The sequence below is a fragment of the Topomyia yanbarensis genome, chromosome 3 (genome assembly GCF_030247195.1).
Source record: "Topomyia yanbarensis strain Yona2022 chromosome 3, ASM3024719v1, whole genome shotgun sequence".
Taxonomy (NCBI): domain Eukaryota; kingdom Metazoa; phylum Arthropoda; class Insecta; order Diptera; family Culicidae; genus Topomyia; species Topomyia yanbarensis.
The window spans coordinates 302,056,743-302,084,377 of record NC_080672.1 but is presented as its reverse complement, the minus strand read 5'-3'; the positions used below and the strand labels follow the sequence as shown (position 1 = coordinate 302,084,377).

The window sequence follows — 27,635 nt, the reverse complement described above, 5'->3', positions numbered from 1 at the left end:
CAACCACTTGTCGCCTCATATTCCCAAATAAGTCGTACTTGCTCAGTTGAATGTCGACGGTACCACGCCACCACACACCATGCTCGTTATGGTACTAGCATAGCATCGTCGTCGTTGAACGTTGCGATCCGTGAGAGTCAAGTATACCTACCTACATAACCGAGTGAGTGAAAGCAAGCATTTTCGCGAATATATCGGTCACCAACTACATCTCCTGTCTATAGTAGAGCAGAGCAGCGCCGTGACGGCCACTAAAGTGTCAATCGTCGACGTCGTCGTCAGGTTTCTTTGTTGGCTGGAGTATTATCGTTTACAACTAGTGGACACATCCGAATATTTTTGTGAAACTGTGCATTGAAGTGCCCTGATCTTACCCTTGTGTGTGAGTGTACATTTTCCTGAAATTCGCACTCCAAAAACGCAGCAGCAGCTGGTGGTGGCGTTAATCTGCTGTGGCCATACCCAGCAGAAAATCGTTCTAGGCTCGGTCCGGGAATAGTGCATTTGTGCGAAAGTGGACGGAAAGTGACACAAAGTTTGGTTCCGTATGGTAGAGCTGTGTTCCAACCTGCTCCTACGCGGCAGAAGAACAAGTTTTCCCAAATGAAAATGAGATCCATATTTTCGTTTTAGGGTGGTGGGTAAAGTGTGCGAAAGAGCGTGAGTGTTGGGATTGAGGGAGGAACGTCGGAACACAAAGGAACGGTCGAGTGTGGTGTGTGCTGTGTAGCTGAGTACAAAAGCAGAATATGGAATGTACCAGTGCCAGTGAATACGAAAAGAGCAACTGGTGTAGTGAGAAAAATTGGTTTTCCACCGTGAGAGTCGAAGGCTAAGCAGGCCAGACGTACCTTTTTTTTGGGGTTGTTTGGGTTAGTTGGGGGTTGTCAGTGGCGGTGTGAAAAATCGTGACGAAACGTTGTCGGAAATTTCAACTCGATTTTGCAATTTCGAGTCAAAGGTTAAACTGTGTGCTACCTACGCAGAACGATTATATTTTGCGTATGGCATATGGCTTTTCGCGGGATGTGGGATTGACGGAAGCAGAATCGCTGACTGTGGATCCATGCAGGAACAGTGTAGGTGTATTTTTGTCCTGAAAAAAGCAATCAAAGCGCAGGAAGAAAGTGTGATAAATGTTTGTGATAAGTAAGGAGGAAGTGATGTAAGTAACGGCAACGGTGTTGTGTTGTTGTGGTAGTAGGCCCTGATAACCTTGACGTAGGAAACTGTTCTCGGAATAATCCCATGTTTCGGATTTCTCAGGTCTTTGCAGCAGGTAATAAGAGTATGATATATAACTATTTTTTGTGAATGCAACGATGACTGGATCAAACACACCGACAATGCAGTGTAAGTGAACAAATATGTGTGAGGTTCCCACGAAGTGCTATACAATTGGAATTGCGCGCTAGAGAGCGACTGTTTTAGTGAGTGTACATCGTGATTTGATCCCCCCATTCCATGTGACCCCACCGCGTGCACCAGTTGGATACAATGTGACTGTATGAGCGTTGGCGTATATTGCGTTTGATGTAAATAAAAACATACGGATTGATTCGAGGCGATTGTTCAATCTATCCCAAAATATACGAACGTGTAAAGTGCCCTATAATATATTGTAACCTAATTTTAAGCAATATCGCTCCTGAAAAAAAAAGATGTTGAAACACACTTGTTGATCTTGTCGCTTGCTTGGAAGTTGCTTCGATATCCGATCGTGGCCATGCCATTGCGAAAATATCGCCCAACCACATCGACGACGTCTGCCACCAGCAGTGGAAGCAACAATCTGATCATTTCGAACGTGACACCGACTATAACGACCCTGGCCGGCGCCACCGGTCTAACCCCCGGCGTTCCACACCGACACCATCATCACCATCATAATCAACATCAACAACAAGAACATCGTGCTGTTCCCCAGCGAATCGTTCATCACCATCACCATCACGCTGCCAACTGCAACTTGAATCTTATCACGACAGCCACTGGTGGAACCTATCAAACGATAGCAGCACCACCACCACCGCTGCCAACTGCTCATGTTTCAATACCCCACCGCCAGCAGCAGCAACACCAGCCACTGCAACGGGCAATCGCGGCTCCCCCGATTTTGGACCCACTTCCGCTCTGCCTGGACGCCAACGGGACGTATCTGTGTACCGCCTACAATCCACGATGCTACATCATACAAAAGGTAATTATTAATATCCTTAAATTGAGAGCCAACAATCATTCAAGTGCATTTAATGGTACATTTTAGCGTTGATGGGCGCTTTTCACTAGCTGTTAGTATAATTCTCTTGGCCGTATAGTGCACCGGAGAGTAAAGGGACAAACAGAATGCTCCATCAATAACGCAGGGTAGGGACCATGCGGAAAAGTTACTTGCTATGGGATGCAATGCATGGTTTAGCAGACTTTCCAAACCGGATTTCAGTGAAGGAGCATTTTTTTATCCTTAGGTAGTCCAATCTAGTCTAGTCTAGTCTAGTATACACAGCCAATACGTTTAGGGATCCTGGAAAATTACAGACGTTCGCCTACAATTTTTCTTGTCAATGCAAAATGAAGATGATTCAAAATTATTCGGCAATCAAATTATTCATCTAATGAAGAATTTAATCAACGAATCATTTTGAACCTTGAATAAGGAAGAAACGTGGACAACCGTTTCAGCTTAAAGGGGTTTGATAAGTCGTTGAGAGTGACTTGACTAACAGGGTTAATGTCACTTCTTTGGTCCTTCCTGGTATGTTATTTAGACTAAGGTATTTAGACCTGTCCTGTCTAATGCGCCTAGGATATTCGCCTTTACTCGCTCTTTGAAATGAAACATAAAACGTAAAGCTATCTAACGAAATTAGTGATATCATAGAGCGAAAAACGATACAGACATGTCAACAGAATTGAAATCTAGGACAATTTCTTCAAATCTTTCCCGAGCGAGGTAGTGACATTTCTCGCGCAGGATTGGAACGCCACCGACAGACAAATGGCATACAAAAGACTGATACGTTAAGCTCCCATACGGAGCTTCAATCTAGAATTGCTAAACTAATGTAGATACCAAATTCAGTTAGGCAGTTAGGTATTTTACGCGAAGAAACGATTATTTTTCGTTCTTTGTCGATTTGGCACGCTTCTGTTGGTTTGATTAAAAAGTTAAAAATGACTATATTTTGGGTGTAGCAAGAATTCATCATTGATGGGTGTTTTCATTTTAGAAACAGTTTCAATATAATAACTTTTGATACTGCTCCTTATATTACGTGGAGTTGGCTTTTGGAAGAGTAAGGAGGATATCTCTTTCAAAACCATCCTAAATATGTTCGGTTATTTCATACCTTTGTTAGTTTTGGAGTCATGTAAATGACGATATCAACGCTATACATAAAAATCAGTTTATTAAATAAATAATATCATTGACATGAAAATCAGTATATTGGGTTATGATAATCAGAACGAGCTCAGCGGATATAAATGCGACATACAACTCAGCAGGGGCAACACTGGCAGATAATCTACTGAAGCTTCTTCGCACCAGACCCGAATTTTAATTTATTCATCAACTAAAACCAGCAACAAAATTAATCAATTTCACTCATGTCTTAAGAACATTAACATTTAGAGTCACTTTTTTATATTTTTCCAGAAATGTAATCTCGACACAATTCGTTTGATCCTTAGCTAGTCCAATCTATTCGAAACTTCAGCTTGTCAATGCTGTATTCCTAGAACATTGATATCTAGTTTACTTCATAATAAAGTTTGATGAAGTTTACTGCATTGTGAACTTTTTTATATATTTTCAGAACCATCCAAAATGGCCAATGTGGCCAGGTACACTTCTTACAGTTACCCTCGATATCGATTTGCAATTTTAAGCACATTATTTTTGATTGCTTCCAGTTTATTATAGTGGCTTATTAAGGATTTTCATACCTGCCGTCCTAAATACATTAACCTGTATATCTCCGAAATTTGACGATGGACTAATTCTACGTCGAATAGTGTAGAAACACTATTAACCATAACTGCTGTTGTATGATTATATGGTAAGGGAACTGGGGGTAAGACGGACATATTAAGGAAATACTTAAATATAACATAGTAAGAGCATGTTTTTGGCTACATGTAATACTCTATGTTGTAGCTCCATATGTTGGCTTTCGAGTGCCCAGAGGGATTATTTTACAAAAATCAATAAGTATCAATTTTTAGAAAACGAAGAAATATCTGCACTTTTTTCCAGACTGCGGGTGAAACGGACATATGATGGGACATGACATGTTTCAGAAAATATGATCACAACATAAAATATTAAAATTTAATATTTCTAACGGATGTTTTGAATAGATTATGGTTTTCTTAATATATATGTTCAATTCGAGGTGAAAAATAACGTTTTGGGGTACGATTTAGAGTTGAAGCAAATGATGTATTTTCTATATCGTTTTTGCTGTTGTCATACAGAGAGCCATACAATCAGTTCCAATAAAGACTCACAAAACTGGAAAGCTATGTATTAAATGCGAAATTGGTAACATCAGTTCCTCGATTACACACAGCCAGAGTATGGAACCTGCACAAAGTCTACTACCTTTTCACAGCGATCTAGGAATTCCGTATTTAGCCTCGGTCACATTAATGTACATTCTGCAGTCTACTGCATATGAGACTTCAGCTAACTGCATGATTCTCTGCCTTTGACTGCTAGAATTTTGTTTCCACACGCGAGATATTCATGTAAGGATCAATCAATAGAATTAATCAAGACTGTCCGTCTTGCCCCACCAGTGTACATATTTTTTTAAAAGTTTGCACTTATTTACGCATAAATCAACTTACCTGTTATTTTCAACGAATTTGTCACTTGAGAGTTACTTTATCAAAACAAAGGAAAAAATCAACAAAAAATGATTTTTTATTGATAAACCTTAAAATCGGAAACATTGAAAATTACATCCGTAAGAAGCAGCACTACTGATTATCAATATTTGCTTAAATTGTACACGTTTAACAGTATTCAAGGCCTACTAAGTGTTTCATAATTCATGGTTACCCATAATGATAGGGTACACATTAGACCGGCAACAATTTTGATTTTTTTCGGAACACTGCTAATTCAAATGGTAATTGGATGCACAGATCATACGCTAAATATGAGGTTTTTCCGATACCTCTAGTTCACCTACAAGAGGTATTAAGTTTGTATAGTAATATATATATGGAAACTCGAAAATAAAAACTTAAAATTCAATGAAAAATTCCATAGTAACTGTTGGATTTATGTCGAAGGAACAAGGATTTTCCGTGATTTTAACTCCTTTTATTTGATGCGGAAGGATTAAAAACTTCCTAAAATTCATACAAATTCAGTTTCATTTATGTTAGGTTATGTTCACAATTACTTACGTTTAGTTTCCCTTATTCCCTTCACCTTTTTCACTTCTATCCAACTTTTTTACTTCACGCTATAATAGTTAATAAGCAAATTCATTATGCTCTCCGCAGTTAAATCATCTCAGATCTTACCAAATTTATGTAGGCCACACTTAATATCACCTACGGTTCACATAACCTTCTACTCTCTCGGTAATCAGTAATTAATCGTAGTGCCTATACAAATTTTAATATTTGCAACGAGTGATTTTATATAAAGTAAATATATCTATACCTCTAATAGATTCCGCTATTTTGTAGTTAATTTAATTAGCTTTAAGTAATCTTAAGGGCAACAAGATGTGGAACAGACCAACACGTTGTTTTCTCTTTTTCGTCTGTCCTTGCTGTCATGCATACGGGCTCGTGGTGATGGTTCTGCCTGTCAGTTAGGTATCGTGAGGCGCGCCGACCAAGGGGTCGCAACACTCCCCTCCGGGTACGCCAATTCTGTGGCTTACTGCTATCTCGCGCCGAACGTCCAGGACCGCCAATTTAACCACCGGTCGCTCGTAGATTCCGGTTGATGTTTGCACCGCTGCTGATCTTATCTGACCATCTCTGCTTTTGTTTACCGATATGATTCGTCCCTTTGGCCAGCAATTACGAGGAAGTAGAGGATCTGCTACAATTACTATATCGTTGATCTCTAACGGTTTGACATTCCTAAACCATTTTGTGCGTTTCGAAATGTCAGGTAAGTAGTCGTGAAGCCAACGCTTCCAGAACAAATTGGCTTCACGTTGAGAGGTACGCCATGATCGTTTTAGCACTACAGCACTGTCGTCGAGAAGGCTTAATGGCTTCAGTCCACTGGAGGAGCCCAGTAGAAAGTGATTTGGGGTTAGAACTGCAGCTTCCGGATCGTCTATTGGAACATGTGTTAGTGGGCGAGAATTTATCGTATTTTCAATTTCAACTAGGAGATTGCGAAGTACTTCGTCGGTTAGGTTTCGCTTAGGTCTAATTGCACTTAAGTTTCTTTTCACCGACTGCACCAACCTCTCCCAGCATCCTCCCATGTGAGGGGATGCAAGGGGAATAAACGTCCATTCTGTTTGAGGGCTTACAATTTCGCTAATCATTTTATCTTGTTCCAACTCTTTAAAAGCGGCTGCTAGTTCCTTGCTAGTGGCTGTGAAGTTCGTGCCACGGTCGCTATAGATTTGATTAGGGACACCTCTTCTTGCCATAAAATTTCTAAGTGCCATTACGCATGAATCGGCATTTAGAGTGTAGGCAATTTCCAGATGAATCGCTCGTACTGTCATGCATGTAACTAGTACACCCCATCGTTTCTCTGTTCTGCGTCCTACGATGACTGATAGAGGACCAAAATAGTCCACCCCGACATAGGAAAATGGTTTAGTAAATGCAGCCAGACGGGCTGCGGGGAGATCTGCCATTGGCGGTGCTCGTGGATTTGCTGTTCGGTTTTTACATTGTTGACATTGTGCTCGTATTTTTCTATATAGCACGCGCAATTTAGGGATGAAATACGTCTGCCTTACCTCATTTAGGACTGTTTCGTGGTTTTGATGGTGGTATCGTTCGTGATAATCCTGTACAATGAGTCTCGTAACATGGTGATTCTGCGGAAGAATAACTGGATTTCTAGCGTCGGTGGATGCATATTCGCACAAGTTGGTTCTACCGCGCCTGCGAATTATTCCTAGATTGTCGATGAACGGGTTTTCGCAAAAAATCGAACTGGATTCCTGAAGACTATCGGCACCTGCCTTGGTATTTTCAAGTGCATGTAATTCACGAGAAAATGATTCCCGTTGTGCTAGTTTTATCAAATATGTTACTGCCTGGCTGAGTTCGCCTTTAGATAGGAGCCCTATAGCACGATGCATGCCGGTTAATTTGCAGCGTACATTAGTCACGAACCTCCTCACAAACGCTACAACCCTTAACAAGCGCTTCCATCTAGAAAAGTTAACAACCTCTATAACTGGACCAGTATTCACTGTGTGATGAAGTAGATTGGGCCGGAGTTCCTCGTATGTGGAATAGTTTGTTGCAGACTCTGTGGGCCAGCGTTCAGACGATTGTCTCAGAAATTCGGGACTATTAAGCCATCTGCTGTCGTTTGCAACATTCGGACGTCGTTGCCACTTTGTAGCTTCATCAGCGACATTATCTTTTGTTGGCAGCCATCGCCAGCTATCTATGTTAGTGGTTTCAAGAATTTCGCTAACTCTGAACGCGACAAACTGGGTATATCGGCGATGGTCTGACCGAATCCAAGAAATAACATTGCGAGAATCGGTCCAAAATACATGTTGTTCTATTTTCAAGGAGAGCGATTTCGTGACGGTATCTGCCAATCTGGTTCCGATTACCGCTGCCTGTAGTTCTAGTCGGGGTATGGAAAGAAATTTGAGTGGCGCAACGCGCGATTTAGCTGCAACGATAGAGCACTCTATATTGTCCCCTTGCTGAAAACGTAGGTACACGACGCAACCGTATCCTGTCTCGCTAGCATCGACGAATGTGTGCATTTGGATTGTAGTTGCTGTTCCCAAGGTCATTATAGTTCTATAGCAACGGGGAATTCTTAGATTTTGCACCTCTGGAAAAATCACTAGCCACTGTTCCCACTTATCGTAAAGAACTTCCGGTATTTGATCATCCCAACCAATTTGTGACCGCCATACCTCTTGAAGAATTATTTTCAGGCAGATCAATACATTTGATATAAGTCCAAGAGGGTCGAATATCGACATAAGCATTCGAAGAATTTCTCTCTTAGTCGGTTTTCTTTCCCCTAGGAGCAGTTCTTCGTTGTGCTTTGATGACAGTTTATAAGTGAAGCAATCAGTTACCGTACACCACCACATCCCTAGCACTTTCTCAGTAGCCATCTGAGCTCCGATATTGAGACTTTTTTCCTCCGTTGTTTTCCCTTGCATGGATTTCAGTACGGCAGGAGAATTTGAAATCCAATTGCGCATTTCAAATCCCGCTTGAGCGTGAACATATCGCACTTCCTGTGCTAATTGAATAGCTTCAGATTCAGTCTCTACACTGACTAACATGTCATCCACGTAGTGGTCGTATATAATTGCATTTGCTGCTCTGGGAAATTGGACTGAATGGTTTTTTGCATTCAAGTTTTTTACATGTTGCGCGCAGCTCGGGGAGCAGCTTGCGCCGAACGTCATCACCTGCATCACATACACGCTAGGTTCGTCATCCGTTGCTTTCTCCCTCCAAAGGAATCTCTGGCAATTCTGGTCGTGCTTAGGGATCATGACTTGATGAAACATTTCGGCGATATCACCGCAAACCGCTACCCGATTCTCTCTAAACCTATAGAGGACAGAACTGAGCGCCGTCAACTGGTCCGGGCCTTTCAGGAGCAGAGAATTTAATGAGACGCCATGTACAGTTGCTGCGGCGTCCCAAACTATTCTCATCTTGCCGGGTTTGTTCGGATTGAAAACTGGGAATATGGGCAAGTACCATATGCGCTGATTGGTTTGTTTCAAATCAGCTTCTGTGAGCTTTCGAATGTAACCCTTTTTGAGATAATTGTCGATCCTTGTTCGCATTGTATCTGCTAGTTCCGGTTGATTTTTTAATTTCGTCTCTAGGCAGCGGAACCGGTGTAATGCGAGGGGTTTGCTATTCGGTAGACGTACGTCGTCGTATTTCCACAAGAGACCGGCCTCGTAGTGGCCGTTAGCGGTCTTAGTGACAGACTGTAGGAGTCGCTGAGCACGTATGTTGTCTTGAGACACAATGATTTTATCTGGTTTTATTATTCCGAGGCTTTCGATAGAAAAGTAGTCTTGCACCGATTGCTGTAGCATATCGTCAGTATGTTTACTGCATGCACTATGATGCCCAACAAATTCTTCTTCTGTATTTAAGCCACCGTGAACTATCCAGCCAAGCCGGGTTTTTGTTGCAATTGGCTCATGAAGTTTACCTTCCCTTCCTTTCATGGCATATCCGAGGTTTGCATTATCGATGCCGATAAGAATTTTGGGTTGTATGTTTTTGTACGACTCTGCCGGTATTCCTCGCAGGTGTTCAAATCGATTGGCCAGTTCTTTAAGAATGAGTGACTGATGGAACAGCGTCATTGACTCTTCCTCCAGTCTGCATTTATCGCTCGTCCATTTCAGTAGTAGTGGGTCTGTTTTCCCATCCAGATTCAGCTCCTTCGCAAGTGCAGCATCCATTAAGGTTAACTTGGATCCATCATCCAAAAATGCATACGTTCGTACCTTCTTCTCGCGACCGTATAATATTACAGGTACAACACGAAAAAGCGTATTATGAGTATGATTGTGGTGCGTGTTGCAGTCGTGCATCGTGGAAGTATCACCTCGTGGATTACTGATTTCGCTAGGTTCATCAGCAGTAGATTCTTCACGGTGGCTGTCGTGCAAATGTGGATGATGTTTGAAGGTACATCCATTTTTGCCGCATATTCGTTGAGATCTGCATATTCCCCTATGCTTCTTCAAGCACTTTCTACAAAGTCCGAATTCTTTCACGGCAGCCCAGCGGCAGGCACGTAGCCAGAGGGGGGGCTAGGGGGCTAAAGCCCCTCCCGAAATTTTTTAAAAATGAATTTAAAAAACCGGCGACTTTTAACAAAATTTGTTGCTCATTTGGTTTGAACAAAGCTTTGAGAAAAAGTTGAAGAAAGGCTATTTCCAACCACCAAAGGCAATGGTCACGAAATTCAGTCACTTTATGCTTTTGCTCGAGCCAGTGCGACGCGAACGACAAAAATAGTAACTTTTATATTGTGTGTCTTGCCTACAGAATAAAAGAAACTGTTACTATAATTGTTGCTGTAGTAATCTGTCGAGAAGCAAGAAGTGGTGCTCCAGCCAAATACGGTGATTATAAAATTATTGATGATTCGCTTAGGACTGAGTATTCATAATGTGGAACATTTCCTGAAGGTGTAAATGGAGGTTGGACTTTCGGAAGCGAGTTCTACCATGTCAGGCATTTAGCGCTCAACAAATTAGCCCAGATGAAGCCATTCATTTCGAACAACTTAAAACACATGGTTGAGTGTGACAATGCTATAATTAAGATCCTTCTATATATGGACGATGAGAACATCAATGTTCCGCTACAAGATCGGATACCGCTTACTCGCAGATTAATGTCACATTTGGGAGAAATGGAATCCATTCGGAAGGATACCCGAGCAGAAGAAAATAACTTCAGAATAGCAAATTTAGGTATATTGTACCCAATATTTGAACACCTCAATAAGGCATTAAGAAGCCTTGCATATGAGGTAAAATACCTGAAATAATAACTGAGACATGTACTACGAATAATTAGTTGATAATGAAACGAGTTATTATAATACCTGAATTAAAACAAAACCTTTTCAACTTTCCAATAACAAAATTCACTGTATGGAGGTATTCAATAAGGTATTGATTTGGTATTTGTAAAAATTACTGGAGTACATGAAAATACGAAAATAAAATATTATACCTTATTGAGGTATTAATCAGGTATTGAAAAATGTTTCTGCAATACCTACCTATTACCTGAATGAGGTATTAATAATCAACTAATACCAGGTTTTGGTATGATACCAGAAAATAGTATGCTCGGGTTATTAGTCAGCTATTTTCTCCTGGACGGGTAATTATTGGGAGCGAGAAGCAAGGAAGAAATCAGATATTCGCAAACATAAAGGCAAAATTGACGAATTGACATAAAGTTTTGCAAAAGTTTCACAGGAAACGGATAATTTGCTGTGATTTGAAAACATACAACTCTAAAAGAAAGCCTCTTTTGCAAATTAGATGTAAGTGCGATGTGTTCTCTTCCATGTGTCGGAAGCAAGTGATTCTGAAATTATTAAGCTCAGCTGTGTTTATAGTTTCTAGTTATTTTGGTGGTGTCAATGATATACACTCAGGTTTTTTTACGCGTAAGTGAAAACCGCGTAAATGAAAACCGCGTAAATTTCAAAATCCGCGTAAATGAAAACCGCGTAAATTTCAAAATCCGCGTAAAAAAACCGCGTAAAAAAATACCGCGCAAAAAAAAACCGCGTAAAAAAACTTGAGTGTATTTACCTAATTTTACGTAAATTAGAAGCATTCACTAATCAGTGCTAAGTAATTTTCTTTTGATTAGTGAACAAGTTCTGAGCAGTAGATTAAATTATGGGTAGTTTTCATTAGTAGATTAAATCATTGAAATATATATTTTACATTGTCCAAAAACCCATGAAATCCGAAATAATACCTTCAAATGTTCAAATATATTATTTACTTAATCTATGTAATCTTCTCAAGTTCCAACGGTTTTGCAAAATTCTGAACGTCAATGAGCTAATGATCTTATTCTTGCATTGTAGTGGAATCAGTAGTTTTTTGCACTCACTTTACATTTTGACTTTTACTATAGTTTCAGGGATCTAGGAAAATCAGTCTACGATATTTTTAATTCGTAAGTCCAATGATATAAAAGTTTCTAAAAAGAATCTACTTAAATAAATAAATAGATAGTTATTCTCAGTTACCTGATAATATTGTCGAAGATAGTGTTTAACCCATTCCCCCACGAGAGTCAAATGAAAAAAACATGTGTTTTTCTCAGGATTGTTATAATTACGACATGATCATTTAAACAGAAAATTTCATAAAGTTGAGTTAACGCATATTTCGGATGAAGTCACAGAACTAGTAATAGTAATGATCATTAAAATAGGAGTTGAAGTTCACTTTGTTCGGACATTCTTGGCAACGATAAACTTGGATTTCACACTGATATATTCCTATCCATGGAGACAACCTTGACGTTGGTTTCGTTCTCCTGTTTAGCAAATGCGTGTAAAGTTTTGTTAGGTGGGTTTTTGGATATTTTTGTACTCATTCCAATTTAGCGTCTTCTACACCTTGTAAACGAGTAGTCTAGAATGCGTAGCATTTTCAATCAGCCCTAAATACTTTGATCTCTTGAAGAATGTTGAGAGAAATTTCTAACTTATAAACTAATAATAATCAAATTTAATTCGTCGATGCACTATAGCTTTTCTTGTAACAGACAACATATTTTTAGGGTTTTTTAGTGTCTATTGTCTTAGTTATGAAATTGTTTTCACTAAGAACATTTCATAATTACATTCAGTTTACTGTAACTATCTCAAGTCATCAGAATTTATACATTTATGCAATAATTTTCAAGCCCCTCCCGAAACAAAATCCTGGCTACGGGCCTGCCCAGCGGGAGTTATAGCCGAGTTCAGCGAATCGTTTGCATTTTTCAATGATTGAGCAGCTCCCTTTGCAGATAACGCACTTGGTAGCTGGCTCCATCTGATGAACGTGGATTTGTGACATTGTGTCTTCTTCTTCTTCTTCTTGCAGTGAGTGAACGTTAAAGAACGCCGGACCATTCCTATTTCCTTTGAGGGCCTTTGGTGCGATGATATTGATTGGTGCTATCGGAGATATTGTTTCCGCCAGCTCATATAGCCAGGCTGCAAAGGAAGAAAGGTTTACGTTTGGAAGAGTTCGGCGATATTTAGCCCAGTCTAGTTTAATTGATGAAGGGAGTTTTCCTACTAGTTCTCGGAGGAGTGCAACGTTATATGCATACTCCTGAAGCTGGCATGCCTCTGCCGTTGCACACAAGTTTTGTACTGCAAGCGCAAATTCGACCAATGTATCCAGTCTATCTGTCCTAGGAGGGGGAGCAGCATGTATCTTTGCAATCAAATTATGTACGATGATCTCTGGGATTCCATATAGCATCTTCAAAGTCGATATGATTCCAGGAACGCTTGCAGGATGCATCAGTCTGCACTTCACCGCCTCTAAAGCTTTTCCTTTGAGACATTTTTGCAATCGCATCAAGTTTTCTTCCGATGTGTAGCCGCACATACTGGTAGTCGTATTGAAAGTAGAATAGAACAGTGGCCACTCTTCAGGAGAACCACTGAAAATAGGAAGTTCGCGTGAAACAGCCTGGCGGGCAGCTACTTGACTACGGGACAAATTTATTCCTACATCCTGGTCTTCTGCGCAAGTGTATGTGGGCGGACAGTGCCTGGGAGTAGAGCCGAGCATGGGCATAAACTCGGAGGGCACATTCGCGGTTTGCATGAATGGTTGTTTTCTTATATTTGGTGAAGTTGCTGTCCATCTCGGCTGATTATTCGGGACGCTGGAGTTTTGAGCTAATAGTTGAGGAGATTTTTGCGATACCAGAGGATAGGTGGCAGAGTCTGATCATTCGTGATTACTCTTCGAGTCGTAGGGCATTGTATATTTAAGTCCTGCATTGAAAGCCATTCTTCCACTTTACTCATTTGATCTCCCTCTTCCACACAAACGTTTGACGATGTTTCGTTGATCGTTTCCATTTCCATTAGTATTTCGTATTTTCTACGATTGTACTCACGCTTTCTTGCCTCAATTTGTTCATCCATCTCGCGTTCTTGTTCCAGCTTTTGTAATGCGAGCTGAAGGCGTCGTTGTCTTGAAGGCACGGTTGAGCTGTGTGATTTACTCGATTGTGTGGAGTAGTTTTCAGAGGGGTCGGGGCCATCTTCCTTGGCAAGCAACATTCCCGTCCTAGTGGTGGTAGATTGCGTAATAGGTGAGGTTACCATTCTGGGTGTACATGGTTTATTAGAGCGATCTGCATCATTGTTGTATTGAAGGGGTGGTCTTGGCACTACCATAGGAGCGTCAACGGGAATTCGTGCTGCAAACGATACGAAAGTATTCGATTGTCCGCCATTCCATGCCGAACATGATGTGTAGAGCGGATTCGTGCGATTTGGAATAGAAAATATACTTGGCACTTGGTATAATAGTGGCTGTTGTTAATGTGTGCCCGCCTTGTGCAGAGAGGTTATAGTTGATATTCGACGTGTTCCTTTGTGCTCCCGTGGCTGCTGGACAGTACGAGCAAACCCAGTCATGGTGCTCAATGTCCTGTGTAACTCCCACACATTCAAAGTGGTACCAACCGTCGCATGTATCGCACTGGACCATCCGGCTATGATCTTCCCTGTTACATACTTTGCAATGACAGTTCAGCTGGATGGTAGCACCTGCCTGGTTGTTTGGCATTGTGTGGTTACGACAATAAACGAAGTTTTTAACTTGTTGGATTTATGTCGAAGGAACAAGGATTTTCCGTGATTTTAACTCCTTTTATTTGATGCGGAAGGATTAAAAACTTCCTAAAATTCATACAAATTCAGTTTCATTTATGTTAGGTTATGTTCACAATTACTTACGTTTAGTTTCCCTTATTCCCTTCACCTTTTTCACTTCTATCCAACTTATTTTTTTTACTTCACGCTATAATAGTTAATAAGCAAATTCATTATGCTCTCCGCAGTTAAATCATCTCAGATCTTACCAAATTTATGTAGGCCACACTTAATATCACCTACGGTTCACATAACCTTCTACTCTCTCGGTAATCAGTAATTAATCGTAGTGCCTATACAAATTTTAATATTTGCAACGAGTGATTTTATATAAAGTAAATATATCTATACCTCTAATAGATTCCGCTATTTTGTAGTTAATTTAATTAGCTTTAAGTAATCTTAAGGGCAACAAGATGTGGAACAGACCAACACGTTGTCTTCTCTTTTTCGTCTGTCCTTGCTGTCATGCATACGGGCTCGTGGTGATGGTTCTGCCTGTCAGTTAGGTATCGTGAGGCGCGCCGACCAAGGGGTCGCAACAGTAACTCTGTATACCTCAAAACGTATGGTCGCGTAGATTATTTTATAACGAACAGATTTGTTGAAGATATCATATTGATTGGAAGTTCTACGATAAAGTTATTTAACTTTGAAGACCAACCGATTTTTTTGAACATTCCTATTCTAAGCATGTGCGAGAAAGAGAGGCAACACATAACTTTATATGAGAATGTCTCTTTATTGCAAAATCGAATCAATTGGCAGTCTTCAGCAATGTTGATCCTTACACCTTAAGCTATATATTTGCAGATTTTAGGATGCATAAGATGGCAGTGGCATTTTGTACTGAACTTATTATTTCTATTGCCTAATTTTCATATATTTTCACATACAAACTTCAAAATTCTTGTGAGTGAACCTAGAGTTTTCGGAAAAAGCTCATATTTGATAAATACTATGTGAAGTCAATTATCGTTTGACTTAACAGTGTTCCGAAGAAAAAGTCAAAATTGTTGCCGGTCTAGTACACATACAATACAATTGAAGTTTTAATGTTATATCCCTAAAATAACCATGTGTCCGTCTTACCCCACCTGTCCTACCCACAATTCCCCTAGGATTTTGAAAAATTCGCATAGGCGCATCATTCAATAATATAATGTTCACTAGCAGGGAGCAGGGAAAGCCCGCTGGAGCTGGAATCCTTTCAATCTCGCTCTCCAGCAGGCATAAAACTTCTTCATCTTTCGCACCAACAGATTACAAACATCCAAATGATACATATAAACAATTCACTATAATTAATACTACGAGTACAATATTCACGCTTACAAACTAACACTGATAATATTATTGACATGAGAGGGTATTATGGAACAATCGCTTTACAACATCTCGGGACAAGTGGAAATCAAAGACATTAGAACAACGATTGAATAGACGACACATACTAGCAAATGGCTCATTAAAGGGCGAACACGAAATTATTGCGACACTTTCGGTGTCTTGCCAATTTTCTTATAATGTTTAAAATCAAACCATAATTTTAGGGTAGTTTTATACATATATTTACTTCAAAAATCAAAAGAAAAGTTAATCGATGGAGCCTTGAGTGTAAAATTGAACGCATTTTTGCTTGATGCCCTCCATTTTCCATTTTTTTAACATGTCCTTCTCGTCTTTGACTGTCTTCTTGCTCTTCCGAAGTTCCCTCTTCATCATTGCCCAGTACTGCTCCACCGGGCGCAGCTCCGGACAGTTTGGCGGATTCATGTCTTTTGGAACAAAATGGACAGAATTGGCCTCATACCACTCCAGGACACTTTTAGAATAGTGGCATGATGCCAAATCTGGCCAAAATAGCGGAGCTTCGTCGTGCTGCTGCAAGAACGGCCAAAGGCGCTTCTCGAGACACTCAGATTTGTAGATCTCGCCATTTACTGTGCCCTTTGTCACGAAAGGCTCACTTCTCAAGCCGCAAGAGCAGATGGCCTGCCAAATGAAATATCTGGAGGCGAACTTCGACATTTTCTTCTTCTTAAATTTGCCGTCCACATAGAACTTGCTCTTGCCGGTAAAAAACTCCAACCCCGGAATTTGCTTAAAATCGGCTTTTATATACGTTTCGTCATCCATCACACAGCAACCATATTTTGTCAGCATCTTCTCGTAGGGCTTCCGTGCCCGAGTTTTAGCCGTCGATTGTTGCCGCTCATCGCGGTTTGGGAAGTTCTGTACCTTGTATGTATGTAGTCCAGCTTTCTTCTTTGCATTCTGGACGTAGCTCTGCGACATGCCGATCTTTTTAGCCAAATCACGGCTTGAGACGTTGAGATTTGCTTTAATCATCCGCTTCACCTTTCCCTCCGTCTTTTTGTTCTCCGGTCCCGGTTTTCTTCCAGCTCCTTTGCCGTGGTCCAACGTCAACCGCTCCTGGAACCGCTTCAGCACTCTGGAGACGGTTGAATCACAGAGAACAGACATCCATGATCGAACAAAAATATTTAAAAAACGTGTGTAAACATTTGAATTAATGTACGAAAAACACTAGCGCCGCCGCACCAACCTATCCCAACTATCCGTCAAATCGATTCCGGAACCGGTTCGAAATCCTGGATGGATTCAGCATGAAATCTAGCTCAAAGAAAACAACCGATTCCGACTCTATCGGTTGACGCATTTGAGCTGGAATTCATGCTGGAAGTCCGAATCGGTTCCGGACTAGTTTGACTGGGTAGAGGAATAACCGCTGTCAGTTCTGTCGCACTCAGCCACAAAAAAACATGACGACAGTAGCGCACCTGGTTTAGATATCCAAACTACCTTCGAAACCGTTAGAGATTTTACACAAGTTGAATGCTGAAGATGGACGTCTGTTCTCTGTGGTTGAATGGTGAATGTTCAACATTTTTCCCAACTGCCGGTGCGACAGGTCAGAAAATTCCAGGTGTTTGGAAAGAATTTGTTCTGTCGACTCGCGTTGGTTCGCCTCCATTTTCGTTGAATCGAAAAACACGACTTCGAGTTTGATAGCATGTAAACAATACACATCAATGAGAAAGTGTGCAAAATTTGGTTGATTTTTACCCAATGGTAAAAATGTTATGCCCTGTTGAATGTGTCGCAATAATTTCGTGTTCGCCCTTTATACCCGTAATTGGTTCTGGCATAAGGTATTCTTAAAAAGGGATGAAATCGAAGACTATACGAGGTTGAATATTGAAGTTCACATATTGTAGGAGATTTGGGCAATCAATTCGTGATTGTAGCAATGAAAACAGCTATAGAGACATCTCGTCGAATGGACAGCAGGTCGAGATTAATAAGTTGACAGCGGTCCTGGTAACTCGGGAGGTTTAGTGGATCTCTCCAAGGAAGTCGACGAAGAGCGAAACAAATAAATTTGCATTGAATAGCTTCGATGCGCTGGATATCGATTTGGTAATATGGTGCCCAAATAACAGCGCCATATTCAAGCGTCGAACGAACCGGAGCACAGTAAAGTGCCTTTAAGCAGTATATATTGTCGAAGTTCTTCGAAACACGAAAAATAAACTCCAGTGACTTAGAGGCCTTGGAAATTGTATATTCTATGTGATCCTTAAAATTCATTTTAGAGTCTAGTAGAATCCCCAAATCTTTTACGGATGATCTTGTAGTCATATTCAATTATCGGGAGTTTGCGGGAGAAAGAGATAACGGAACATTTTGAAGGATTCAATACCATCCTATTTACGTTGCACCAATTTGAAAAAAATATGCAATTGTGTCTGCAAAAAACCGATGTCTTCAGGATCCTTAATTAGATGAAATAGTTTGAAGTCGTCGATGAATGACCAGTTAAAGCATTCCAATGGAAAGTTTAAATTATTTAGATAGAGTAAAAATATGTAGGGTCCAAGATGACTTCCCTGAGGGACCCCAGAGTTCACTTCGAATGGCATGGTTGTGCAGTAGAGTGGCTCGACATATGACATTTTTCATCACAGCACTTTTTGAGTTCCCTTTGTGGTCCCAAATACATGTGCGAAATTCGGGAGCGGTCGGTTGTTTCCCGGGTTTGCGCATTGCGTTCAAATTTTGTATGGGATTTTATATAGAGAAATCAATTATTTTGCATTTACGTTAATAAAGATCGCTATTTCACTCAATATGAAAAACCAGGTTTATAAAACTACAGTTCAAACCTTGGTTAACAACTATGTCGAAGACGGTAACTAGCTACGCGTTTTCAAAAAAAAATAGCTAAAGCGATTTTAAAACTTATGGTTCAATCCAAATTTGGGTGATATTTATTATAACACTAGTCAATTGTATGTGCATCGGGTTTTTAAGTCGTAAATTGCAGTGAGATGAGGTTAAGGTTTATTTTTGTGCTTTAGGACCGATATCTTCAACCACGCCATTCTTTCAAATCAGATTTATTTATTATCACTTTTGTTAATTATTTTCATTGGCAAAAATCTACTGGCGCATATTTTTCAAACTTTGACCAAACCGTAATGATCAAAGTTAAAAAGTGTCAATATTTCGTCTATAATCCAGGCTCTTAGAACACGAGCCAATATAGTCTGACAAGGCACGGAAACTCCCAACGTATTTTTCATTTTGGTCGATCCACCATGCTCATCGTGCGTGTCGGATTAGTTTCTTACTGGATTGTAATCCAACATACCCATCTGACCGAAGCTGATCCATTCTTGCCCTGTCAACGATTAATAATTATCCAAGAGATTCAAGGTACATGCGCTACACTCTGTTTTTCATCTTCAGTTCCTCGTAGATGGTTCGGAAACACTAAGGGCACGGGAATCTATCGTTATCACAGTCCAAATTACATGGCCTTATAGAACAACCAGTTAAATGCGCTTATTAACTTCGTGTGGTTTTCCGGAATCCACAGTCTGGACGGTTCCATATTTGAATTCTTTTCTGAAATACTCTTCTGAAGCCATGGCCTACGAAAAAAAAATTAAAAAGCAAATGTTTAGAAACTGTCAAAAAACAATCAACTATTTCTACTGTGCCGCCAGTTTTGGTGCTTTTTCATCAAAGTACACTGTCACTTTGACAGTGTCCTCGATCAATCGTCAGAGCATTTCGTATTAACATGTTTATATTTGCTGTCATTAATAAAAGTAGAGTACTTTCGGAATGGGATTAACGAGTTAATGACGGAAATCGAAGTCTGAAGTCATTTTGAAACCCAAGATAACGACTTTCGGTTGGGAAAAAATTCTCTATCTATAACCTCAACGATATGGGAATTTTTGGAATCAGATTGACGGAATCGGTGTCTTGAGCCATTTTTTAATCCAATATGGCGGCTTGCGGTTTAGAAAAACTCTATATCCTCAACAAAATGGGCATTTTTGAAATCGGGTTGACGAGTGCTTAACGGAAATCCATAATGTCTTGGCCATTTTGTAATCCAAGATGGCGACTTCCGGTTTTGAAAAATTCTTCATAACCTCAACAATATGGAACTTTTTGAAATCGGGTTGACGAGTGCAGTGCGGGAATCGATGTGTTGAGCCATTTTGTAATCAAAGAGCGCGACTTCCGGTTTAGAAAATTTTTCTATAACCTCAACCATATTGGTATTTTTGGAATGGGATTCACGAGTGCATGACGGAAATCGATATGTTGAGCCATTTTGTAATCCAAGATGGCGACTTCCGGTTTAGAAAAATTCTCTATAACCTAAACCATGTGGGTATTTTTGGAATCGGATTAACGAATGCATGACGGAATTTTGTAAACCAAGATGGCGGTTTCCGGTTTTGAAAAATTCTTCATAACATTAACAAAATGGGACTTTTTGGAATCGGGTTGACGAGTGCAGTGCGGGAATCGATGTGTTGAGCCATTTTGTAATCAAAGATGGCGGCTTCCGGTTTCGATTAATTCCCTATAACTTCAACAATATGGGTATTTTTGGAATGGGGTTCACGAGTGCATGACGGAAATCGATGTGTTGAGCCATTTTGTAATCCAAGATGGCGACTTACGGTTTAGAAAAATTCTCTATAACCTCAACAATATGGGTATTTTTGGAATCAGATTGATGAGTGAAAGCGGAAATCGATGTGTTGAGTCATTTTGTAATCCAAAATGGCGACTTCCGGGTTCGATTAATTCCCTATAACCTCAACAATATGGGTATTTTCGGAATGGGGTTGATGAGTTCGTGACGGAAATCGATGTCTTGAGCCATTTTGTAATCCAAGATAGCGATTTCCGGTTTAGATAGATTTTCTAAAACCTCAACAATATGAGTATTTTCAGCACGGGGTCGACTAGTACATGACGAAAATCGATTTCTGAAGCTATTTTTAAACTTAAGATGGTAAATTCCCGTTTAAAATGTTAGGAATGTTGTGAATATTTCTCAGCTGGAAGTCGCCATCTTAGATTTAAAAACGGTTTCAATTGTCCATTTTCATCATCTACTTTTCAAGCCCGTTGGGTTATTGTTAGGGTTATCGTGAATATTGCACGAACTAAATCCCAAAAAACGAACACTTTTTTACGAACTAATTCAATTTACGAACCCCAGGTTTGGTTCGTAAATGGAGGTTGCAGTGTAAATTTATGGGACTTAAATTCGTTGTTGATGAAAAGTTAGCATTTTTTGGAATCTGTAGGTATTTGTTGATCTACTAGTATCATTAAATTTTGATCAATGTACATTTGCTCCGGTACAACTTTTCTAGGAAGTTTTCTCCGTATAGAAGCATTTCCAAATTTGCAATCCGGGACAAAATTACTCTTCTTGAGCGATTCCACTGATATCCCATCTACTCTAAATGTAAGTTCTACTTGGCGTTTATTTATAATTTTCCTCAAAATAGTCTTCCATTTGTCAACTACCAAACCTTCATTTTGAGCTTCTAGAAGAGCCAGTATGTCGTCATTGCTGTCTTCAAAATTAGCAGGAAAGAAACCGATTAGTGTCTCCGGTTACGCGGGATATGATAAAAGAGTAGTCCAGAATGTAGTTAACAATTTTTCCGAAAACTGTAACTTGCTGGGACTTTTAATAAAAATGTTGTTACGATTTTAAGATAGAAGGGTCAAATTAATCGCAGAAATTTATTAATTTTGTCAATGCTCCAAGAATCATTCTAGAATTTGTTTTCGTAGGCACCAACCTAGTAAAGTTCATCCGGCAATGAGCTGCAATTCTGGCTGGTTCTAGTTAGTATTTCAGCTCCAGTGGCACAACTAATTCTAGCTAGAATCGGTTGTGTCATTGGAGCCGGATTACGAACTAGAACCAGCCAGCTTTCCGGCTCATTTTCCGACTGAACTTTATTGGGAAGTCTCTGTGATGAATAGATTCTGAGATATTTAGAATTGAATCGTAGGCGCTGGTAGCACATTTGCAGTGTTAACGATCGATTTCTCTATTTGAGTTAAATAGCGATCTGATTGTGCAGATAAGCAAACAAAATAATGTTTTCTATACTAATTTCTGTCGTGACGCTTTCTTTTATTGCGAACCAACACAATTTCTATTACGTGCGATCTGAACTGAACCCTAGTTCAGTTTTCACAACTGCGATCGGCCGATTGCAATCCTTTCAAGCTACTCCACTCTCGCATACGTTCGCTCCGCTTTCGGCTATTATGCTCTTCCATCCCCATGAGGGCAATCAGGCGTATATTGACCTCTCACTTCTCCCGCTGTGATTCGACATTTGCCCGAAGCAACCCGAATACCTTTCGCCCATCAATCGGAGCTATTTCCGTTAACCTCAACCAGACTCTTGGACATAAACGCGGTCTCTCCCATTCTTTAGCATAAATACGTTACTGACAAAGTAGCCAATTTCTTATGGCATTACACTGGTAAATGTATTAACTTATTTTTGTATATTAGGAAGCTTAAACCCTTTATCAACTACAATTTTCATACAAACTTTAAACGCAATGCGCAAATCCAAGAGGCAACAAATCGCCCCCAAAATTGGCATAGGAGACAAATAGATTTCATTGCCATCATAATACCAGGAAAAGCAGCCTCCAACCACAACTCACATTGGCCGATTGAAATTCTGTCCTTCATCCGGAAGTTGCACGAAAAAGTTCCCATTCCCATTAATCTTTATTGGTACTATATTTCGCACCGAACGTCGTATTCATACTGAGGACAATTGTATTTCATTTACCAAATGACTTCATCCAGCTATTTTGACTTCTACTCCATAAGATCATTCATACAAGAAATAAATAAAATCATTCATCTCACTGACCTTTTTGAAAATTACTTATAGGTACATACCTAGTTAATTTGGCGAATTCTAGGATGCATGATGACCATCCTGTACAAAAATGCTACATAAGATATACCGGACCTTGATTAGAAAGTAGAGTTTCAGAGTGATTGCATAGCCTCTCATTAAAGAGAAAGGCAAAAAGATTGCAAAATTATCTGCAAAGTACACTATTATTCTAAAACCTATGAATCATTCAATTATCGATCAAATTTATCGTTTGGTGTAAAACTAACTTCAAAACTAAAAGTTTTTTCACCATTCGCTGGGATCGGTGCCTGTATGTTTAGAAATGAATGGCACATACATGACACCTCGACTATATACGCGTTCACCAGCATGCTGATGTGTATCGCACGTGCTTTGATTTTGCGTGAAGCCATATGTTAGCGGTTTGCCTGCACAGGCAAGGTGAACTGGTGGCTGTTCTTTGATCTAGTTTGAAAAATGTATGGCTATTTACATATATATGATTAAAATTTACTCACTCAAATATGTTACCCTTACAGTCCACGTAGCTGCAAACTGAGAAAGAAACGATTCGGGTAACTATATTATTTTGTGTGTTTGCCTTTCACGTGTGAAGCATGGCTGAGGAATTAATCCAAAATTCGATTTCGCTATCGGGGCCCATCGGATGAAGTCTCGCATATTTTTCGATTCAGTTCGGAGGGCTCAGTAAATGTCTGCGTGCATACAGTGTGTCAAATAATTTAACACAATTTTACAGAAAGATTGCTGAACCGTTTTACACTAAAATGATAAATTTTTTTTATTGATTTTATTGATCGGAGCTTCATCTCCAGAGATGCAGATAGCTGATGAGTGCAATCACGTATGAAATGCTTATTTGAATAAGTATCACAACGATATCAAAATAAATAAAAAATGATAGAAATGTCCAGTTTAATATTGAATAAAAAAATACGTCACAATGATCACTATGCTATACTGTTTTTGGACTGGTTCAAATTAGAATGTTTCATCCGATTTTTGAGCAATGAGCAATTTTAAATTCTTTTTAGCTGAATTCAAAGATACAACAGTTATTTCTTACAAACTAGCAGATTTAAGAACTAAAACACCCCTCTTTTTCTATTAGATTGCGTCTAGTACCTCCAAACCAATAGCCAACATCACCAATAGAATATCATACAACTAAGAAAACGAATGCACAATCATAGTCCGCAGCGCTAAACAGGGATATTCGGGCGTGCTACAACGATGATAAAATGTGCATATTATACAGAAGGAAATAGTGACCCCTAAGATTTGATTTTGTTTCAGATTCCGGAATATGTGGGTGTTTTCTTGATAGTGACATAATTCAACAATTATGTGATCTCGTGATCCTATGAGATCAGTTTCAATATTACTTTATTTCTGCCGTTCTTGATGATGATTATTAAAATAAAAGAATTCCAAAGTATCAATCTACCAATACAAATAAAAAATAATTTTTATAATGTTTAGTTGACTTGAAGTTCAATATGAAATTTTAGATTTCGATACTCATCCTGGTTCTGTTTTCTCCGTGTCAATTTTAGCTAACACCTACGCCAGTGAGCTGCATAGCGTACGAGTTAACCCCGGTGGCTCCATTCACAACAATTCCAGTGACAAGTTCGGCCAACAGCATCAGCTCGGCTTGCATCGAGGAAATAGTTGAGTATCCGAAATCGCAACCTGCGACGGTTAACGTTTTCCAGCATCAGCCACCTCAAGTAGTGCAATACGTCGACAGTGCCATCAGCAGTTCAAACAATCCCAATGTGATAACGTCCACCGCTTCCAGTGGGAGTGGTGGTGGCAACCCAATCGCATCGAATAGTACATCATCCAGTGGACATAACGAATTGTTGAGCGTGATAGAAGCGATTGGTGCAGGAGCCGGCTGTGGCAGTGAAGTGGTCTCAATAGCACCCTCCAGTGTATCGAATTTTGCCTATCTCGGAAAGAGTGACTCCAGTGCAAGTGTTTCTACGGGTGTGGAATTCGGTGGCGTCACTAAAGTACAAACCATGCTACACCCGACGACGATGGCAATCAGTGCCCCAGCAGGAAGCGTTCACACGTCGACGGTGGTGAAATCTAGCATTTCATCAACAGGTAGGTACAATCTGCCGCTACGAGAACTTGTTCCTTTTTGGGGATCATCGTTTGATTGAGATATTCGAAAATTTTCCAAAGATTGGCATTTTTCACGTAGTAAAAGACCCTACATTTTACTTACCAATATACTTCTTGACGTCTTCAAAATATTGATTTTACCACATTCAAATTGGACTAATGGAAAATATGTAGGGTGCCAAATATTTTTTTTAAAATCCTGCTCGTCAGATGTTACATATTTAACATGCCACTTTGATCCAAACTTTAGCCAAATCGGTTGACATCCACCCTTTTCGAAAGCGGATTGTTGTTTGTATGAAAAAATTATCAAAATATATGGAAAAACACCACCGTTTCAGATTTGAGTCACTAGATGGTTTTTCACAGTGTTTGCAATCCCTTTTCACAAACATAATTGAATTACTCCTAAATCATTGATTTTAAAGATTGGTCTTTTCGGTAGAAGTTTCTAGATACGAAACGCATCTTTTGATACACGATACGAGTTGATTAGGAACCGTAAGATCAACGTTTTCCAAGTCATTATTACTGTTACTGAATAACAGTCAAGACGGACCCGTAAGTATAGAGAATTACGTGGAAAAAATCCAATAATAATATCCAGTCAAAAGATAAAATATGTTTTTATAAGTGTTTGAACACACCTGATGTTTTTTATAGAAGAGCGAGATTCCTCGTTCAGCCAGTAATTAGTATGATACCCATTCTCATCCCAGTTTATTATATAGTATATGTAGAGTATTACATTATATTGGATAATGCATTTGATGTATTTATTATTGAAAATAATTACTCAATTTCAAGAAACTCGAATTATCACAGAAACGACGACACAAGAATAACATTGATGGTGTTCGCTTAAGACTATGTAAACTTTTTTATAGGTACAGGTAGAAAACAAACAATACAACGCGAAATTACACTATTTACCACTTTGAAAAAGTATCTGTAATTAATACGAATACATTAAATACAATGCACAGTGGGAAAAAGTATCAAAAAGGCGACATTACTCATTACCTTGATAGAAAGCTAAGTACTGTTATCTAAACGTGTGCTTCCTATGTGAGAATGTCTGGGGAATCGGTTTCAGGAATTGACCATGACCGTGAGATGCGCTTTAATGTCGTTTTGCTCTAATTCCCCTTCTTGTTTGTGTTTATTTTCAAGACTGGCTATATAACTTGGAAGAAAGCTGAGCGCAGTCGGACAAAGTTTGTGTTCCTTAAATGAAAAAGTTAAAAAAAAAATAAAACATAGTAGGATTGACCGCACGGAAAGTTTTAATCCGTTTTACCCCAATTCGTCTCAGATCTCAAGGTTATAGTTAAACCTGATTGCACTTCTCGGAACGATGCTGAATACTGCTGATAAAAAGTAGTATTTCTTTTGTAAAAGGTCCAGGAAAAAGATTGTCGATATATAGAATGACCGCATGAAACGTGTATGTTCGTTTTACCCCAAATCTTCCCATATCTCGGGTTTATATATAAACTTGACTCAACATTACATTGAACATAGTTGGAATAATTGCACGGAATGTGTGAATCTGTTTTACTCCAGTTCTTCCCATAAATCAATTGGGAAATTAAAAATTTCGGGAAGAGTCGGAATGCGGCTGTTCAACAGTAGTAGGTCATACGTAAAAAAGTTCAGAAAATCGATTGCAAATGGTTAGAATGGTCACACGGAACGCGTTAACTCGTTTTATCCTCATTCTTAAAAAAAAAACGGATGGACTGGTTTCGTGCGGTTATTGTGTCTTCAATCGATTCCCTGGACTGTTTCACATAAGAGTTACTGCTTTTGATCAGCCACATTCGGCCTCTTTCTGAAATGTAGAGCCAAGTTTACCTTCGCACTTGATTTATGGGAAGAATTGGGGTAAAACGGGTGTACACGTTTCGTGCAGTCATTCAAATTATCTTCAATCGATTCTCTGGACTTCTTTTCACAAGAAATGCTAATTTGATCAGACACATTCGGCCCTTTCCGAAGTGTAGAACCAGGCTTAACTTCAAACTTGAGCTATGGGAAGGATTGGGGTGAAACGGGTACAAACGTTTCGTGCAATCCTAGCTATCCTTAATGAATTTCTTGAACTTTTTACATCGTCACTATTTTCAATCAGCCGGATTCAGCCTTTTTTCTGAAGGGAAGGGAAGGGAGTTATGGAAAACCGCACGGTAATTCTTTTTCTTTATTTTTTATTTCGATCATAGAGGTTTTAACCTTAAGGTCATTCGCCTCTTCGAGTTAGAAAGATCTCTTATGGAAAATTTCTAACCCTATGTGCGGGGTTGGGACTCGAACCCAGGTGCGCTGCGTATAAGGCAATCGATTTACCAACTACGCTACGCCCGCCCCCTTGGTAATTTTATCTTCAATCGATTTCTTGAACTTTTTTCCATTAGCAATGCTGATATTTGTCAGCCGCATTAAGTTTTCTTCCAAATTATATATTCAATCTTGAATATAATTCCTAACTAAAAGGGAGTTTGAGCAAAACGAGCATGCCCAGTTAAGCTCAGCCGGAAATGAACTGGAATTCTGGCTAGTTCCAGTTCGCATTCCGGCTCCAGTGACACAACCGATTCTAG

The 27,635-nt window shown here is 39.6% G+C and overlaps 1 protein-coding gene across 3 annotated transcripts in view; it reads left to right on the top strand.

Moving 5' to 3' along the window:
* Positions 1-217: 217 nt before the first annotated feature.
* The window catches only part of LOC131692234 (la-related protein Larp4B), a 131,010-nt gene continuing 103,592 nt past the window's right edge, over positions 218-27,635 (top strand). For 2 of the 3 annotated variants that reach the window (XR_009305938.1, XM_058979159.1), the window contains exons 1-2: positions 218-2,200; positions 24,450-25,011. Coding sequence is in view for 2 of the 3 variants with exons in the window: in XM_058979159.1 (XP_058835142.1) it covers positions 1,727-2,200; positions 24,450-25,011 (1,036 nt within the window). In the remaining variant the exon portion in view is untranslated. The remainder of the gene's footprint in view (positions 2,201-24,449; positions 25,012-27,635) is intronic. The other variant, XM_058979160.1, reaches the window with a different exon arrangement.